Raw genomic sequence first — 18290 nt, 5'->3', positions numbered from 1 at the left:
TCAGAACTTCTATTCTAAAAGTTTCTATCATTAAGATTTGTTGTTTTTGTTTACTGAAGTAAAAATGAAATAGTTGAAAATATGAATCAATTGTTTTTAGAGTATCATTATAACTCTAGCAAAACATGGAATTGGTTGCAGAAATGAGCAGGGACTGATGACCACAGAAATGTGAGTATAATTGTGATACAGTGCACTTTGGGCTTATGACTATGAAAATTGGCAGGACCCTTAGGGAGTGGTATGCACACTGAAGGCAAGCAAACTTGGCAACAAATCATGTAACGTCTTCCATGTATGATGCACCTTCTAAGGTAGAGTTAGGTGCTCAGTGATAAACAAGGCAGACCAGGCCTCCACTCCCAAGAAGTGTGCTCTGCAGGGTGGATACAGGGTGTGCTAAAAAGTCTGGTAAGGAGCTGGGCAATGTAAAGATGGAGATGCCTTAGAAACATTAGTCTGTATAAATAATGTCTCTAGAGATGTGTGCTGCTTTTTATGAGGCCTTCATTACTAACATCACCCTCATTGCATATTTGCTATGGTGACTTTAAGGTTACAGAAGACTGACAATTGTCAACTTTATCAAAATAACAAATACTTAGACATTGCTTACTATGTGGCATACTCTATATATGTTAGTTTATTTAGTCCTCATAAAGCACTATATGGATTATATGGAATACATTTCATGGTCTCCATTTATCAAAAGAGGAATTGAAGTTTGAAGAGATAATGTGAATTTGCCTAAGATGACAGCTGGTAATTGATGCTGACTGAATACAACCCCAGTGCTATCTAGCACAGCACTCTGCTCCCTTGAGAAAACATCTACTCTAGAGCTAGCTTTTACAATATCTTCTTCTTTCCTTAAAATTCTATAAAATAGGTGCTATGATATTATTTTGTCAGATAAAAAATATAAGGTGCAAAGACAGAAAATGCCAGTACTAGGGTTTAAATCAAGAATGACCTGGTTACAAGGCCAGAGTTCTTTGCCATTGCTCTGTGCTTTCTTGCTAAGGAGCTTTCCCTGTGAGATCTCAGGGTACTTACAAATAAATTCACAATTCTCTCTTTACACCAAAATATCTGTTTTATATATCAGGCTTCTCAGGAAGATTTTATTGGAAGAAAGGGTTTGAAGAAAGGCCAATAAAATAAAAGTTTGTAAAATAAATTTCCTAGCTAAAATAAAAAGCTGATCTTGTGAAGTTTCAGAAAAAGAATATTTCATAGATGAGTCAGGAAGGCAGATAGGGAGTGTGCCAGTGGATTAGATAAATGGAAAGCCTTCTGTGTACAAACTATGACATTGCTCAGATTTATTAAAGAAGGGAAAAATACAATTTATAATCTTTTGAATATCTTGCACAGTGAACATGGAAAGACATGAGGGGTATAAAAGATTAAGAAAAGAACTGAATGAGGTAACGTATAAGTTAATAATGCAAATGAGTTAGGCCTTTTCAAACCTTAGCAGATAGAGTATCTTTACTGCCACATAATTTATTCTTAGAGAAGTAGAACGATAAGAAAGTAGGATTTTAATGCAGGCTAAATGGTGGTAGAGGAGAATGGTTCAAGCAATACTATTCAGATATTTATCTTCCACTTGAAAGGTATTTATCTTCCTTTATTAATCTAGCGTTTAGAAATACTGTAAGGTCTCAATAGATTTTGCTGAGCTGATACCCCAACTCGTTTTTTTGATAGGTACTTCATTTTTTTTTTTTGTACTGGAAATTGAACTCAGGAGCATTCTACCTTTGAGCTGCATCCTCACCCCTCTTTTATTTTTAGTTTTAAAACAGGATCTAGCTAAGCTGCTGATGGTCTCACCAAGTTGCTGAGGCTGGTGCTGAACATGCAATTCTCCAGTTTCAGCTTCCTAAGTACTGAGATTACAGGTGTGTACCACAACACCTGGCTTGATATATACTTGTTAAAAACAGGAAATCTTTATTCATAATTTATAGACCTAGGCAATAAGGACCTCTTTATCAATGAACTATGTGTTGTTTAATACTTAAAAATTTCCCTCAAGCCACTGATAACATGCTTTCAATGTATTTTAAAATATTGTGTCTATATAACATAAGGAAGACCCCTCCAAACACACACACTTGGGAGAAATAATTCATTGGCTGTTGGGTCCAGATTATTTTCAGATATAAATGATCTAATAACTGCTATTCATGATACTGAATTTGGGGAGGGATGGGACTATAGGCAGTAGAGAATTGGAAATCTGATAAGTTGTTTAGAAGACTTATATGCAGAGCCACTCTGTTGTTTTGCTTTATTTTTTAGCTATTTAGATATCTTCTGAAGAGTTCAACTTGCCCATTAAGAACTAAAATATAAACTACATCTTCATGCCTCTGTGGGATTGGTAGTCAAAAGCTCCTCTGGGCTTCAAATGCAAATGCAGTTGAAGATATAAGGATCTTGGCCCTTTGCTCTCAGAATAATATTTGTTTGTAATAATCTCTCTGCTCTTGTGAACTAAAACTTAGACCACAATATATCACTAGGACCTGGAGGCCTTGGCTCATTGACATACTCTGCTCTCTCTGTTCTTTTGAACTCTCTCCTTTTTTTCTATAACTTACTACTGCTTTATCAGAGATCTCAGCTTCCATGTTTCCAGTCTTGGCCTGAATAAGTGGATCAACGTTCAATTAAGCCTCCAAAAAAAGTTCAGTAAGAATATCTGAAGCCCTAAGTTTCCCTTGCCTCCAGTAGCATCACTCTGATCTGTCCCATTTCTAAACCAAGGAAGCAAATGCCATGGATTCAAGGTATAGCAGCCATTCCCCATAGCCACCCCTCGCCCCAAATTTTACCTTAGGGTTTCCCCAGAGGAGCCCCTCCTCTTCCACAGATTGACAAGGCTGCTGGACCTGCTGGCTGCAGAGGACGACTTTCCATCCCCAACGTGCATGCGCACCACGGTGGATGTGGTGAAGGCGCTGCGCACATTCCTCTCGGGTTTGGCCAGGATGATGTACACCTTCGGTACAAACATGCAGCCCAGGGCCACTGTGGCACTTAGGCTGACGGAGAAGCACATGGTGATGATTTTGTAGTTGCTGCCAAAGTAGATGGGCACAAAGGCTAGCCATATAATGCAGGTGGTGTACATTGTGAAGGCGATATACTTGGCCTCGTTGAAGTTAGCTGGGACATTTCTGGTCTTGAATGCATAGAAGGTGCAGCTCAAAATCAATAGTCCATTGTATCCGAGAGGAGTGACAACTCCTAGGTTGGTGGTGTTACAAATCAGATAGACTTCCCGGATGCTTGGGTAGTCGTGCATTATATCTGGTGGCTCCATTATGAAAAGGGCCACGATAATACCCAACTGGATACATATGAGGATGAAAGCAATCACTAACTGGGCGCAGGCACTCATAAATCTGGGCTTTTTGGTGCAGATCTTTTTCTTGCTGCCGGCCAGGATCCTTGCGATACGGTTGGTCTTGGTCACGAGGGCTGAATAGCTCATGGCTGGAGACAGACCAATGCCAATTCTCTGAAGATAGCAATAAATCTGTTTGGGTTTTGCGATGAGGCAGAAGGTACATAAGTAGCCCAGACAGATGCCAGCAAGGATGATGTAGCAGAGCTCCCTGCTGGAGGACTTGACTACCGGAGTATCACGGTAGATGATGAAGATTACAGTCACAAAGAGGGTGGCCAGCAGGCCAAGGCAAGCAAACACCACAGCCGCAATGGGCTCAGGGTCGCCCCAACGAAGGTACTGTACTGGGATCAAGTCACAACCTGCATATTGAAAACAAAGGAGAGAAATTTGCATGGTTCATAAGTCTCTATGTTATAAGCAGCTGCTTGCAACCATTTCAGTTTCTCATCTACCTCTTGATTGTCAGTATCCCATACTGCTCGCTCCTTTGAAAATTCATTCAGAAAATCTTTATATTATTGAATGCATACTCCGTGACAGGAACTGTCCTAGGTTTAGGAACAAAATAATGATAAGTGTTCTGTGCCCTGGAGGAAATAATTGGCACCTTCTAAAGGATGATTCATAAATGTGATTGGGGACATGAGGAAGCATGACATGGGTTCTCTTCCAGACCATGGGAAGCAATGAAGAACTCTACCAGAGGTTGGTTGGGTGATGATAGAATACAGTGGGCTTGGCAAAGAGATGTTATCTACAAAGAGAAAAGAAATAAAAAGAGGCCATTGTGTAATAATGTGTTGATTAGTCTTGGTAAGACAGGAGGGTAAAACTGGAGGGGTGTCTTGCAGGTCAGAGAGTCCTAAATTAACAGGAAGCTTTTATAGTGATTGATCTGGGGAACAGCATGATCATATTTATACAGGTGTATTTTAAACATCCTTTGGTTTCTGGGTAGATTTTGAATAAAAGTACAAAAAAGTTGAGAATTATTTTAAAGCCATGTAGAATATTTCAATGGATGTGGGAGTGTATAAAAAGTAAAAGAATAATGCCAACACTGGTAAAAACAAGTTGGGGATTTCTCAGAGAATCTGGTGTTTTAGATGTGAAAGAAGAAAAGATGCTATTAAAAAAAAAGAAGGGGTGTTGTTTTAATAAAACAAACAGACTCAAAGAGAGACACTGGAAGTGCTTCCACTATCAAAATTAATCTCTACTCAGGACATGAAATTATTGCAAAGAGAAGTGACAAAATATGGCATCATTTGGGTTAATTGTTTTCTTTTAAAATTTCTTTAGGACAGTGGCTCTCAAACTTGGCTGCACACTGAAATCACAGAGACATTTTTGGGTTAGCGCATTACAGTTTCTTATCATAATATAGTAGTGATAATAATATACATGCTATATTTTCAGGGATGAATTCTGTAATTCTTTACATAGAGACACTTTTAAAGACTTTTGGTGTTTGGGTCTCCGTGCTGGAGTGCTGATTTAATTGGCTTAGGCAAGGTCTGGACTGGATGCCAGAATTTTTAAAGACCCTCTAAGTGCTCCTAGTTCAACGAGAAAATTAGAATGATTGCTCTAGGAGGAGTAGTATCACAAGCCAAACATTTAAAAAATATTGAACTGGGATAGCTTCATGGAATGAGTAGGAAATGAGGCCAGTAATCTGGAGCTTTGAACAGTTAAGGAATATGGCAGTGGTTATTAATTGCCTGCAAATATCTATTATCCCATTCACTCTCAGCAATAGAACTACAATTTCATTTGGGGTGGTCAAGAATGCAGCTACAATTATATACTTCCTAGTAACCATTGCAGTCAAATGTGTCAGAGGACTAGATACTAGGAAAAAAAAAAAGTAAACAGAAGATGCCTTGAAGTAAAATGACTCGTTTTGAGAGTGCTCTTTTTACCCTTCCTTGCTTCATGCTCCTGCTATCTGAAATGTGAACATGTTGACTATTCCTCCAGCAATTATTCTGAACTTGAGGTGACATTAAGGACAGAGAAGCTGGGCATGGTGGCACACACCTGTAATCCCAGTACTCGGGTACTTGGGAGACTGAGACAGGAGGATCACAAATTCATGGCCAGCCAAAGCAAACATAAAAGGCTCTCTGCAACTTGGTGAGACCCATTTCCAAGTAAAAATAAATAAATATAATGGGGAGGGAGGAGAAAGAGAGAAAGAGAAAGAGAGAGAGAGAGAGAGAGAGAGAGAGAGAGAGAGAGAGAGAGAGAGAAGCAAAAGAGAGAAGGAGCCTAAGTCCCTGATAACCATAAAATCACCCCTACTAGATTGCTACTCTATTTATTTTCTGGTATAGACAGCAAAAAAATCATAATTTATATAGGGGTAGGGTTTTCTCATTACCTAGCCATATTACATGATCAGGAATGTTGAAATAATTGGCTTTGAATACCAGTGGTTGCTGGGATGTTGGGAAGAGACCAACATGCACTATTGCAAAGAGGCATACAAGTCTTCCAAGCCATGTCTAAGAGAATCTCTGTTGTAAAAAGGAAATAAAATATTATATATCTCTCTTATTTTTGTCCTTCTGGTCTCTTACCTCAAAACCTAAGGTTTCAGATAGTTCCATTAAATTTATTATGGGTTTAATAGGAGTTGGGTGTTAGCCTGAGATTCTCAACACTCTTTGCAAAATTGTTTTGATGAGAAAATGTATTATTATTCTACATAAATGTGCTTTTAATATTGAGACAATGGGCTTTATACTTAAAATTTGTGGATAGCCCAGACTAATATGAGTTATTGCATAATATCATTAATTATAAATAAATGCATATGTCACTGCTAATAAATACATCTATGTTCCTATTTTCAGTCAAACATGTTTAAATTTGTTACAATGCAACTTCTGATACCTTGGTGTGCCACAGAGATTAGGTTTACATGTATAAATTTTCTGCTTGTAGAAAACATTTGACAAAAGGAAGACATAATTATTCTTATCTTTCTTCTTGTGTAACCACTTATTTATAGCACTTATTTGACAACAAAATTTATTATCTCCTGTAGTAAATTACACAGGGGCTTCTTTACACTGCTAAGTCATGAGCTACTCACATTCGTAAGAATTTATTGATATAGGAAATATGTGGTATATTAAGCAGGAATCTTTTCATTAGCTATGAGTTAATTGAAAAAAACATATAAATATTTACTGTAAGGAGTTTACTTTTATTCCCATTTTCTTCATTCTGCTAAATCTTAATTGCATTTTATTTTTATAATTAGCACCCTAATTTCTAAATGCTTTCCTTATAATAACATTTTCGACTATTTTGTCAGATATATTCTTGAACTATTCGTGTGTGAACCCTTTACATTACTGTGAAAGTAAATAAAGATCATTAGATATAGGTGTTGGAAAATGTGCATGAGACACACTGATGCTATTATTTTAACAGTTTACCAGAATTCGTGCATTCAAATGAATTTTTCATTTAATGAGAACCACTGAGAAAGCATAGTGTAATGATGCTGCCATTGCATGAAATACTTTCACAACTATTCTCTTGTAATAGCAAATTAGACTCTTCTTAGAGTGCTGTAATTGCTGAATTTCATAATTGAATGACATCTTAGAGTTTCCAAAAAATAGATGTTCACCGTAGTCATTTGAGATGCCTACAAAAATACAATTGAAAGACCTAAATACAAGAGTTCCTGAGTCAGTACTTTGTGGTGGGGCAAAACAGTCTTTGAATAAGCAACTTGAGTAACTATATACAACTAGTCTTTGATTCTTGGTCTTAGAGATCATCAGGGCAACCTATTCAATGTGTGAATGTATTATATGCAACCTCTAAGATGCAGTCATCCTAACCCTACCTAAAGCCTTCCATGGGCTAAAATTGATGGTGATAGGGAGATAGACTGGAAAGTGAGGAGGCTGAATTGGTAGGTGGAAATTGGATATGAAGTAACCAATTAAAAATCTATCCCAACAGGACAGTAAAGGATGATAAGGACAAAAACTAAGTTGTCATACTGGAGAAAACAATTGTAAGAAAATTTCAGAAGTAGGATTGAAAAAAAAAGATAAATATTACAAGCTGGAGATTCTATTTGATTTAGTGGCATTATTTACTAGTAACTAAAGGCTATTGAAAGAAAATGTCCTATTTTAGGGGAATGATGTCTAGTTTGTTTGGACATGCTATTTGGAGCATCTGTGACCAATGGAGCATAGGAAAACAGAGGATTAGATGAGATACCAGGGTGGAAGTAATAGCTTTAGAAAACAACTGCTTATAGATGGGAATAAAAGACATGAGAGTCATTTGACAAATGGGGAAATTCATAGATGTAGGTGACAGGAGAGGCGTGCCGTGTAGGATAACACCATCATTAGAAAATGGCAGAGGAAGGAGATCTGTTAAGGAAGATGTATGACTGATCAGCTAGAGGAGGGAAATGTATCAGAAGCCAAAGAAAAGTGGTTAATTGGATGGCCTCTTTAGCTGCCTCAGACAACATTATTTCAGTGTTTTGTTTTTCTTTTTCCCCTCACCCAAATATATTTCACAAACTTTAAACTTCAAGTTTATAAGTATCTCTCCTAAGAGTTTATCATTTTATGACTTTCTTCCTCTTTACTACTATACAATCTAATTCTTTTGAAGGAGGAGTAATGCCCTTCCTAATGTGGGGCCTTTTCTAAGAAATCTCAGAACTTTGAGATAATGGTAATCTTATTATACTATAAATTTAGGTTCTCATTGAATACTAACCTTACTATGTGCATTTTTCTACAAAAATCTGAATACCCAGTTATTCTTCCTAAATTTCTTTGAGTTACTAGGCATTTTTATTCCTGCTTTATTCTTGGTATAATGGTAAGTTTCTGGAAATATATGTAGAAATTAACTAAAAATCTAAAGTATATATTATTTATATATACTTCATATATTTATATATTTTAGCAAAGTATATATACATTAATTTTATTGTACATTTACTTTAATATATTATCATATTTTTGGTTAAATATCTTGAACATGGCAGTGAAGTTACCTTCGAACAAGTATATTCTAATCTTTAAAACACACATATTAGCCGGGCGTGGTGGCGCATGCTTGTAATCCCTGCACTTGGGAGGCAGAGACAGGAGGATCGCACAGGTTCAGAGCCAGCCATGCTGGCTTAGGAGACCCTGTTTCCAAATAAAAAACCTTAAAAATAGGTCTGGGAGTGTAACCCAGAGGTAGAAGGGTTTCCAGGAACCCCAGTACCACCAAAAAAACCCCCCAAAAAAACAAAAAGAAACCCCACATATTATATTCCCTTCTAGAAATGCAGTTGAGCCTTCAATCGAAAAACTATGGCCCATCTATCTAGGTAGCTATTCATTCTCATTTTATTTCCTTTTCATGCTTGATCTCATAATTTTATGTTGTTCTAGGATAAGCCATCTTTTCATAGCATGAACTGACATATATGAAAAATATGTTTTTTTTCCTAAGAGGGAAAGTTGCTAAAACCGTATCATCCCTAATCATTATATGATTCCACCAATATTACTCCCGAAAATGATGTGACTGCCCAGTTACAGTTGGTACTCATGCTTAGGGTTTGAATATTATACAATATTTCTATAGTTAATAATTCTGAAATTGTCACATCTTCAGACACTGTTTCAAATGGCAATTTCTGAGGCAGTGGAATGGCAGACAGGCTGAGCAGGAACTCCTTAACATGTTCCGTAATTCCTATATAATTTTGGTTAAAGAAAGTTTCTGTTAAGAATATTTGGGAATAAGATATCTGTGTCCTCGAATGCTGGCCAGGCCATTTCATATACAAGAAAACTGATGAGGGGCTATGGAAGCTACCCCTTGACACATGGCCAATAGATATGTTCAGACTGAGGTATTGATTGGTGGCTAAAGCTGTCATGCTTCCTTTCAATATATTTTGCCAAAAATCATTTGTCTATCTTTCCTCCTTTCTTTACTTCTCTGAATTTTTATCTCTAGTAGGTTAGTCTGGGACCTCAGGGATGTGCAGACTCAATTTCTTTTAATGTTAATATATCTCTTGCCCTTTCATACTTTCCTATTCACTTAGCTTCAGCTACAGTTTTTGTCACTTCCATAGTTGAAAGGTGTTGGAAGCAGTGTGTGTGTGTGTGTGTGTGTGTGTGTGTGTGTGTATGTGAGTGTGTGAGTGTGCCTACACACATGTATGTGCAGTATCTAGGTACCTTACTTTTCTCTGTAGCACCCAATATAATTTTAATCTGTTTTTCTGTGAGTGTAGGGGTAGTTTGGTTGATTACATTGTTGAGGTCTGCCTTCCTTGTTTGTCTGTAAGTGTGCCGATATCAGGAACTTCTTTTTGGTTGACAAATGGCTCCCTATATGGAGTATCACTCATATAGTTGGTATAGCAACTATATCAACAAATTAATATGTTTACTACAGAATAAAAGTATATAATTATCATTCATGTGTCTAGATCCAGTTCTTCTCAACACTTTTTGCTGTCTATAAGTAGCCCTAAATAACAAGCCATTATGTGTGTTTATAGGAAGGAGCCTAAATTCAGTGCAATATATTTGAATTTCAGAGTCAAAATTCTGGTAATCATAAAGGACAAAACTAGGAAAGAAGCTCAAAGCCTTTTTCGTATTGGAAATGTTTCATATTAGAAATATTCCTCAAACTGTCTAGTCATTTGATATATAATTTATATTTGATGAGTCTCATCCTGAGTGATTCATTGGGTATTGGTAGTACATTTTTTTTCTCTGCATAAAGAAAGAGGGAGGCAGTAAACAGAAATAATTCTTTTACAAGCACCATCTAACTACAAAGACTGATTCATTCATTACAAGAAAGCTATTAATTTCTACTTTTTTTAACTTTAGGAGGACAGATAAACAACAGTGTCCCCAAGTCTTTCTCAGAGAAGATGTATTTTGGAGTTAATTTATTTTATCATTATCTTTTCATGAAATAAAGCACGCCATGATAACTCTATCAAGTAAAAATATAGACACCATCTAAAATGTTTGGCATGTTTTATCAGTATTTGTTTCAATTGGAAGCTGCTTCAGTCCCATTTATGTCAGCATGAGTAAAAGAAAAGAGTTACTGAGAGCCTGCTCTGTGTCATGTGCTACCAAAGAAATGCTATGCAGTCTTCATAATAAATAAAAAAAAGGAATGTGCCTTTATCTCTATTTTACAGAGGGACAATTTGCAGTGAGATATGTTGAATTGTTGGGATCAAGATTGAAACCTTGATTTAAATTGTTTACTATACTAACATATATTTTTGCTATACCAAGGGAGGCAATGTACTAAGCTGAATTTTCCAAAAGACAATCTGAAGCTACTTCATAAAAAAGAAAAACCCAAGCCGGGCGTGGTGGCGCACGCTTGTAATCCCTGCGCTTGGGAGGTGGATACAGGAGGATCACGCAGGTTCGAAGCCAGCCGCAGGCGCTGGCTTAGGAGACCCTGTTTCCAAATAAAAATGTAAAAATAGGTCTGGGAGTGTAGCCCGGAGGTAGAAGGGCTTCCAGGAACCCCAGTACCACCAAAAAAAAAAAAAAAAAAAAGAAAAACCCTCATTAATTACCTATGTTGGCCATGCCCATTATTAGGGGTATCAAAAGCACTTGAGAGTTGTTATCCTGACATAAATCTATGGTTCCTTTTGAGAAATCTCCTTGTTTTATTGAGCTCTTTAGCAAGATTGTCACTCTATCATACATATCTTTGGTGTTGCTGGCCAGAGACATGGATTAGTGAGTTGTTGCTCTTATGTCCTTTATGTTTTCTAGCATGAGGCATTTTCTGAGTAGGCACAGGAAATTCACAGCACAAGAAAACAAGGACTGATCATAGGGCATTCCCCACTGTGCTGAAGAGTAGACTCACACCATCCATTCATCACTCATTCATCATCGCAGCCTATTTCATATTCCTCATGGCATGCTGCATATTTTTATTTTAGATTCTTTTAATAAAATTTTATCAAAGAGCTAAAAATTCAGAGCTATGTTTTTATTTAGTTTTAATTTTTGTTCTCCTTTACTGGTTATATTTTATAGGGGGATTTGAAATGTTATGCCAAGATTTATTTTATAATCAAGATGTAAAGGATGATTTTATAGTTTTGCAGAGTGCTAAGGAGAAGGATTATCATAGATGCACATTTGTAGGGAGAAGCTTTAAAAATATGATTTTTGGTCATACTTTAGATGAGTATGAGTGAGTGGAAAAACACAGCATATGCATCGACATAATAAAATTTGCTAAGATGGTTTCCCCACTTTCTGCTTATCTCCCTATCTCTCTTCACTGGCTGACTTTTCATTATTCTTACATTTTGCAGATCCTCTTGGAGTATGACTTTTCTGATTCCCTGATCCTTAATGACAGGATCTTCCCTTGTAGTCTAAGGACGCCCTGGCTTGGGTCTGTGCTTGCTTATCTGTTTCATGTGGAAGACTGAGCAGTTTGAGAACAGGAAACTGTTTCTTTGCTTATGGCTAGGTTTCCAGTGGCAAGGTCAGTATTTGGCCCACATCAGACAGTTCAATAGGTTGCATAAACGAGTGAGTATATTGACAAGAAGAGAATACACACTTCCTTTCCGGCTTACAAACGAATATGCCCTGACTGTGAGACTTTTATTATATTTGTTTGTTCCTCAATGTTTCCATAAAATGGAAATAATACAGAATTCCCTTACTTATAATGAGAATATTAATCTAGAGAAACTCCTGTAGAGTTCACAGATAAGAAATTAAACATCAATGACCCGAAGAAGGTCAATAAAGACAAAGATATTGCTTGGAATTGAATCTATAAATTACTTAATATAATTTCTGCATTTACCCAAATCAGGCATTAAAGCTATTAATTTTTTTTTTTTTTTGGTGGTACTGGGGTTCCTGGAAGCCCTTCCACCTCCGGGCTACACTCCCAGACCTATTTTTACATTTTCATTTTGGAAACAGGGTCGCCTAAGCCAGCGCGCGCGGCTGGCTTCGAACCTGCGCGATCCTCCTGTCTCCGCCTCCCAAGCGCGGGGATTACAAGCGTGCGCCACCACGCCCGGCTAAAGCTATTAATTTAAAACTGACAGACCATTAGCAGAATTTCAAACATTTAAGAGTATCTATAATCAATGCTTTATTATTAATTTATATTTACCTTTTGCAGCTTGCTAGATTCTTTTCCCCCCAAAGAAGCTTCATGCTGAGAACCATTTTTCTTCTGTAGCTGGTTTTCCAACCAAATGTTCAAAGGCTTTCTGATTTTATGACTCAGAGATTTTGCAACTACTTTCTAAGTCCTGCTATATTCCTTCTATATTCCCATATAACCTTGATTTCTGTCTCCTCTGAGACATGCCGGGACTGTTCTAAGGCTTGGGCTTACATTACCTTTCCGAAGGCTGGTTGCAAAATTTTATCTTTCTAATCTGAATTTTACCTCCTGCTTCTCTCCCCCAAGCCTATTAGTTTATAAATTTTAAGTAACATGATATTGTAAATATTTTTCAAGTGAGTTACTGGCATATATTTAACTAATTAAAATGAGTATTTTTGTTGCAGAAAGAAAATATGGCAACAAAATCAAACCACATAGGTAAGATATATAAGAAGAAAGATCAATGCCTTGACCAAATCATTAAAAAGACTGAAAATTGTTCACATAGCACAATTAGAGTATTCTATTTACTTCTTAGTTCAACATACATTACTGAGTATCTACTCATATATAGTCTTGGTAAGTATCATGGTGACAGATAGGCAATCATTGCAAATGTAAAATAAAGTGCTGGCTAAATTCTCAGGCACTGTGACACCCAGTCAACAATGTGCTGAGCACTTTGTTTTCATTGCATTTGTTAACACCCATGGCATTTGTATGGGGCAAGCGTCTCTATTTTGTCTTATTTTTAGGTAAGGAACTGAGGTAAGGTTGGACCTGAAGAGCATTTGACAGAAATTGTAGGAGAAGTACAGATTCATACAAGTAAAAGAATGTAAAGGATACAGGATAAATACAACCAGATATACAGGGAAAAAACCTCTGCATCATAGCAATATAGTGTCATAAGAGAATTATAAAGTCTCAGGGAATTACTGATGAGAGTTCAGATGGGAAATCAGCAAAAGATTTAGGAAGAAAGAAGATAATACCTGCCTGCCGACATGTCAAGGATTAGTATGAGGACGCTGCAAAATGATATGACTTGAAAAGTCATGTAATGATTGTGAAGTGGAGAGAAGGGGGGATAGAAGTCTACACATAAAACAGAAGAGACTCAACACCTACTGAATTGCCCAAGCGCTTTATTAGATTGCCCTATGTTCTGGGGGAAAGCCAGGCTGCTTTATCTTTCCAGCTTCTTTATATATAAACAGCCTCAAGTAAATGGTATTTTATTGTCCTAAATTATAAGTACAAGGAAAAGCATAATGTTTTATGAATGTTTCACTCAACTTAATGCAATTTTTAAGAGGCATCGAGATAGGAAACATCTATCTGTTTCATATTGCTCACGTAATATGCCGATGCTTCTTGAAACATTTTCCAAGTAGGTTAGATAATGCAGTGGTAAGCACTACATTATAATGTTTTATGTTCTTAGAGAGAAATGTGGTAATTTACTTGGGGGCAAGCTATATTTATCAAAAACTGCAATCAATGAAACCACATTATTTTTCTCAGTCTGGCCATATCAGAGTGGTTTCGACCACAGAGACACGGTTTTGGATAGACCACAAATTAATCATTGTGAAGAAGAGCATGGTGTACATTTTTCACTGCGTGGTTTCTGGCAAGATGAAAACTTGTTTTTGTTTTAGGACCTGTTCTCAGATAGTCTATTGAGAGGTGCTTTCTGTACTGTTATTCTCTCTCTCTCTTTCTCTCTTTCTCTCTCTTGGTCCTGGAGTAAGTATTTATATGTATAAAAATATCAAAAATTTTTACTAATTTGGTAGAAAAGCAAATTTTAATTTGATGAAAGTATAGAAATTGGAAGAAGGCATTTTACAATTTATCAGTGTATGACCCTGGCATCTCATTAAAAAACCATTAATTTTTTTGGCATTTATAAAAACATCTTCATCAAGCTTATTGTATGAAAAGAATAAGTGAATAATTATTTTCACTGTATTTAAAGATTTTTTGAGAAACAATCCAGTCACTTCCAAATTATATACAGGATTAGGGCAACGATAAAGCATGGATTGTAAAGAAAGAACAGGGCTCAAATCTTGCATTCTTTCTGAGTAATCAAAAACAGACATATGAATATAAATATATAAATATTCATATATATTATTGTGTTGTGTATGTGTGTATCTGTGTGCATGTGCATGTGTATGTGAGTGTGTGTGTGTGTGTGTGTGTGTGTGTGTGTGGTACTGGAGGTTGAACCTAGGAGCATTCTACCTCTGAGCTACATCCCTCCAACCCATGGGGATTTATTTCCCTTCTTCCATTACATAAGTATTTACTAAATGTCTATTAATCTAAAGGCTTTGCAATGTCAAGTTAAAATATAGAAACACTTTTTGTCCTTTTAGTTTATATTCTAACTGGGGAAACCGACAAAATATTATCATAAAAATAAATTAAAAATAAAATACAGACAGATGGTATGTGGAATAGAGGAAAAAGAAGTAGACCCGTGAAAGAAGGGGATAGTTTTTAGTACTTATTTGGTTGCTTAGGGAAGCACTGGAAGCTTGAGCAAGCACTTAAAGGAAAGGACAGGAGGCATGTGTGTGTGTATCTGGGGCAGAGCTTTCTAAGCAAATAGAGAAGCTAAGGAAATGACTCTAGGAAAGAGCCTTCCGATGTTTTAATGGAAGAACAAAGGAACTGATGTGTTGGAATGGGGACCAGAAAAAGTGAGGGAGGAAGTAGGACAGATATGTAACAAAGGCCCAGATCATACAAGACATACATTTGTAAGAAGTTTGACTTTTACTTTGAATAAGATGGAAAACCTTTATAGGTTTTTACACAATGAAATAGCATGACCCAGTTTACTTTGTGAAAAAAAAAAAAAAAGATGTCTCTGTTTGAGGTATTGAGAAGAGGCTGTAAGTAAGGTCAAGGGTCCAATAACTGCAACTATTTAGGAGATTATTTCATTAATAAAGGTAATTAATGACAATCGCTAGTTCAGGGAACCAAAAGTGGAGGTAGCAGGAGTTGACTGAATTATAAATGTGAAAAATGAATCAATGAGATTTTCTGATTGACTAAAAAGACATGAGAGAAGTTAAAAGATGATTCTAATGCCATTGGTCTAAGCTACTGAAAGAATGGATTTACCATCAAGTGAAAGGAGTAGTGAGGATCAAGCATCTTTGAATTAAGGAAGACAATGATGTGGATTGTTTTGGTACTGGGGTTTGTTTGAACCCAGGGTATTCTATCTCTTATCTATAACTCAGCCCTATCTTATCACTTATTTTGAAACTTAGGTACTCACTAAGTTGCTGAGGTCCTTGCCAAGTTGCTGAGGATAACCTCAAATCTGTGATACTCTTGAATTAGCTTCCCAAGTGCTGGAATTACATGAGCATACCACCACTCCAGGAAAAGACATGGATTTTGAACTTGAGAATGTTAGAATGTGAGATATCTATTATGCAAATAAGTATGTTAAGTGGGTAGTTGAATATTCAAATCTACAGTCTTAGATTAGAGGTCTAGGATAGAAAGTTAAATTCAGAAATCCTCAGTTTGTAGGTGATGTAAAATAACATGAAACTCTGTTGCTCACCAATCACCACTGTAGAGGGAAGGGAGCATCTCCTGAGGCTGAGATCTCGGGCACTCTAAAACTGCATGCTTAGTTTCATTTCAAGCATATAATTGCATATAAATGGAAACATATCGTAGGGAATAGATGTTAGATCACTTTGAGGAGGGTTAAAATATAATTTGTCTTTGCTTGCCAGTGAAGAAAATATCAACGGTATATAATGAATTGATCAATGAATCCAGAGAACTTTTAATAAGAAACAGTGATATAATACCTGATAGATACCTTTGCATACTGTCATGACTTATGGCTACCTTACTGGATTAAGGGGTCATAATTAACCTTGTCTAATTCACTCACTCAGATCAGAAGAGCTAACAAAGTAATAAAAGTGGATTTACAAGACTTATAATAGTAAGCTTAGTGCAACAAATCTGAAAGCATTGCTTACTCCATGCCATCCATGTATCTAGACAGTCACCGACTTAACAGATCTTTCTTTGAAATAAAAAGGGCATTTAATAGAGACAAGTAGAAATTGTTTTCCAGTTTTTCTCATCTGTTCATTCATTTTTATTTTGCGGTACTGGCATGAAACCCTGGGGCATTTGACCTCTGAGCTACATCCCTAGCCCTATTTTTTATTCTTTATTTTGAAACAGGGTCTCACTAAGTTGCAAAGATCCTCTCTAAGTAGCTGAGGCTGTACATGAACCGTGATTCTCTGGTCTCAGCCTCCCAAATGCTGGGATTATAAGCGTGCACCACCACGCCTGGCTCTTCATCTATTCATTCTTAATCTATTTGAATTCATTTAGCATCACTGTATTTTCAAGAACTTTAGTAACAAAAGTGATTATAGAGCTAGGCATGGTGGCACACGCTTATAATCCAAGTACTTGCAAGGGAGGCTGAGACAGAAGGATCCTGTAGGTTCAAAGCCAGCCTCAGCTACTTAGTGAGATTCTCAGCAACTTAGTGAGACCGTGTTTCCAAATAAACTATAAAAGAGGTTTTGGAGTGTAACCCAGAGGTATAAGAACCCTGGGTTCCATCCCAGTACCACAAAAGAAGTGATCAGAGTTTGTATCATTGAATATTGAGTAGGTATTCTTCTATTTATATGCTATTTAATATTTCAAGTAGCCCTATGGACTAGTCAGTATTATTACTTCCATTTTATGGAAGAGAAAGTTAAATTCAGAAAAGGGGATATATTTGCTTGGTATCAAACAATGAGTTTGGATTTGAACATGGCTATAACTGATGCTAAAGCCCTTTGATTTAAGCCCTGTGCTATTGGGAGATAATAAAGATGAATTGTGGTAGATGGGTCTTGCACAGTTAAAATCTCAGCTGTATTCTTTACATAACATTTGTCATGAATCCAACTTCCTTAGAATGTATTGGTGAGTGTGTACATAACAAACTTAAAAAGAGAAACCTAGAAAGTGCTTTGGTCCCTGGGAATTCCACTGTTACATAAAGCAGTCACTTTTCTCTAGCTGGTCATCATTGTTATCTAGAAAAGGATGGCTTTTATCATACAGGCTTTGATGGAAGAGGTGAATGTCGAACAGTGATATATTTGCCTCTAAATATCTTTGCTACTTCAGAAAAAAATATTTTAAATACATCCACATTTCTTAAGGAAGACATATACTATTATTTATACTCTTTGCTTTCTGCCTGAAATTCCTCTGCTATCTAATTTCTCATGCTCACATGTGTTATTGATTCCTTTCCTTCTAGAAAGTACTTGTAAACTTCCAAGATCTGGTTAATTCTTCTTTTTTTTTTTTTGGTGTTCCTGGGGATTGAACCCAGGGCATTATACCTCTAAGATATACCCCAAGCCTGATTTTTTTATTCTTTATTTTAAAACAGGGTTTCACTAAGTTTCAGAGGGCTTCATTAAGTAGCTGAGGCTGTCAGCGAACCCAGCTCCTCCTGTTTCAAACTCCCAAGTACTGGGGTTACAAGCATGTGCCACCGCACCTGACTCAGTTAACTTTTTAAAGCAACGTTTCCTCATTTCTTCCTCTCTTTTACTCTTTCATTAAAGTC

The 18290-nt window shown here is 36.6% G+C and overlaps 1 protein-coding gene across 2 annotated transcripts in view; it reads right to left on the bottom strand.

The window, feature by feature from the left end:
* The window catches only part of GRM5 (glutamate metabotropic receptor 5), a gene marked incomplete at both ends in the record, with an annotated part of 485189 nt that overhangs the window by 49826 nt on the left and 417073 nt on the right, over positions 1–18290 (bottom strand). For both annotated transcript variants that reach the window (XM_080699847.1, XM_080699846.1), the window contains one exon: positions 2850–3789. In XM_080699847.1, coding sequence (XP_080555973.1) covers positions 2850–3789 — 940 coding nt within the window. The remainder of the gene's footprint in view (positions 1–2849; positions 3790–18290) is intronic.

Source organism: Muscardinus avellanarius (assembly GCF_963383645.1).
Source record: "Muscardinus avellanarius genome assembly, chromosome: 1".
Taxonomy (NCBI): Eukaryota; Metazoa; Chordata; class Mammalia; order Rodentia; family Gliridae; genus Muscardinus; species Muscardinus avellanarius.
Note: the sequence above shows the minus strand (reverse complement) of the source record. Positions and strands in the feature narration are given on the sequence as shown.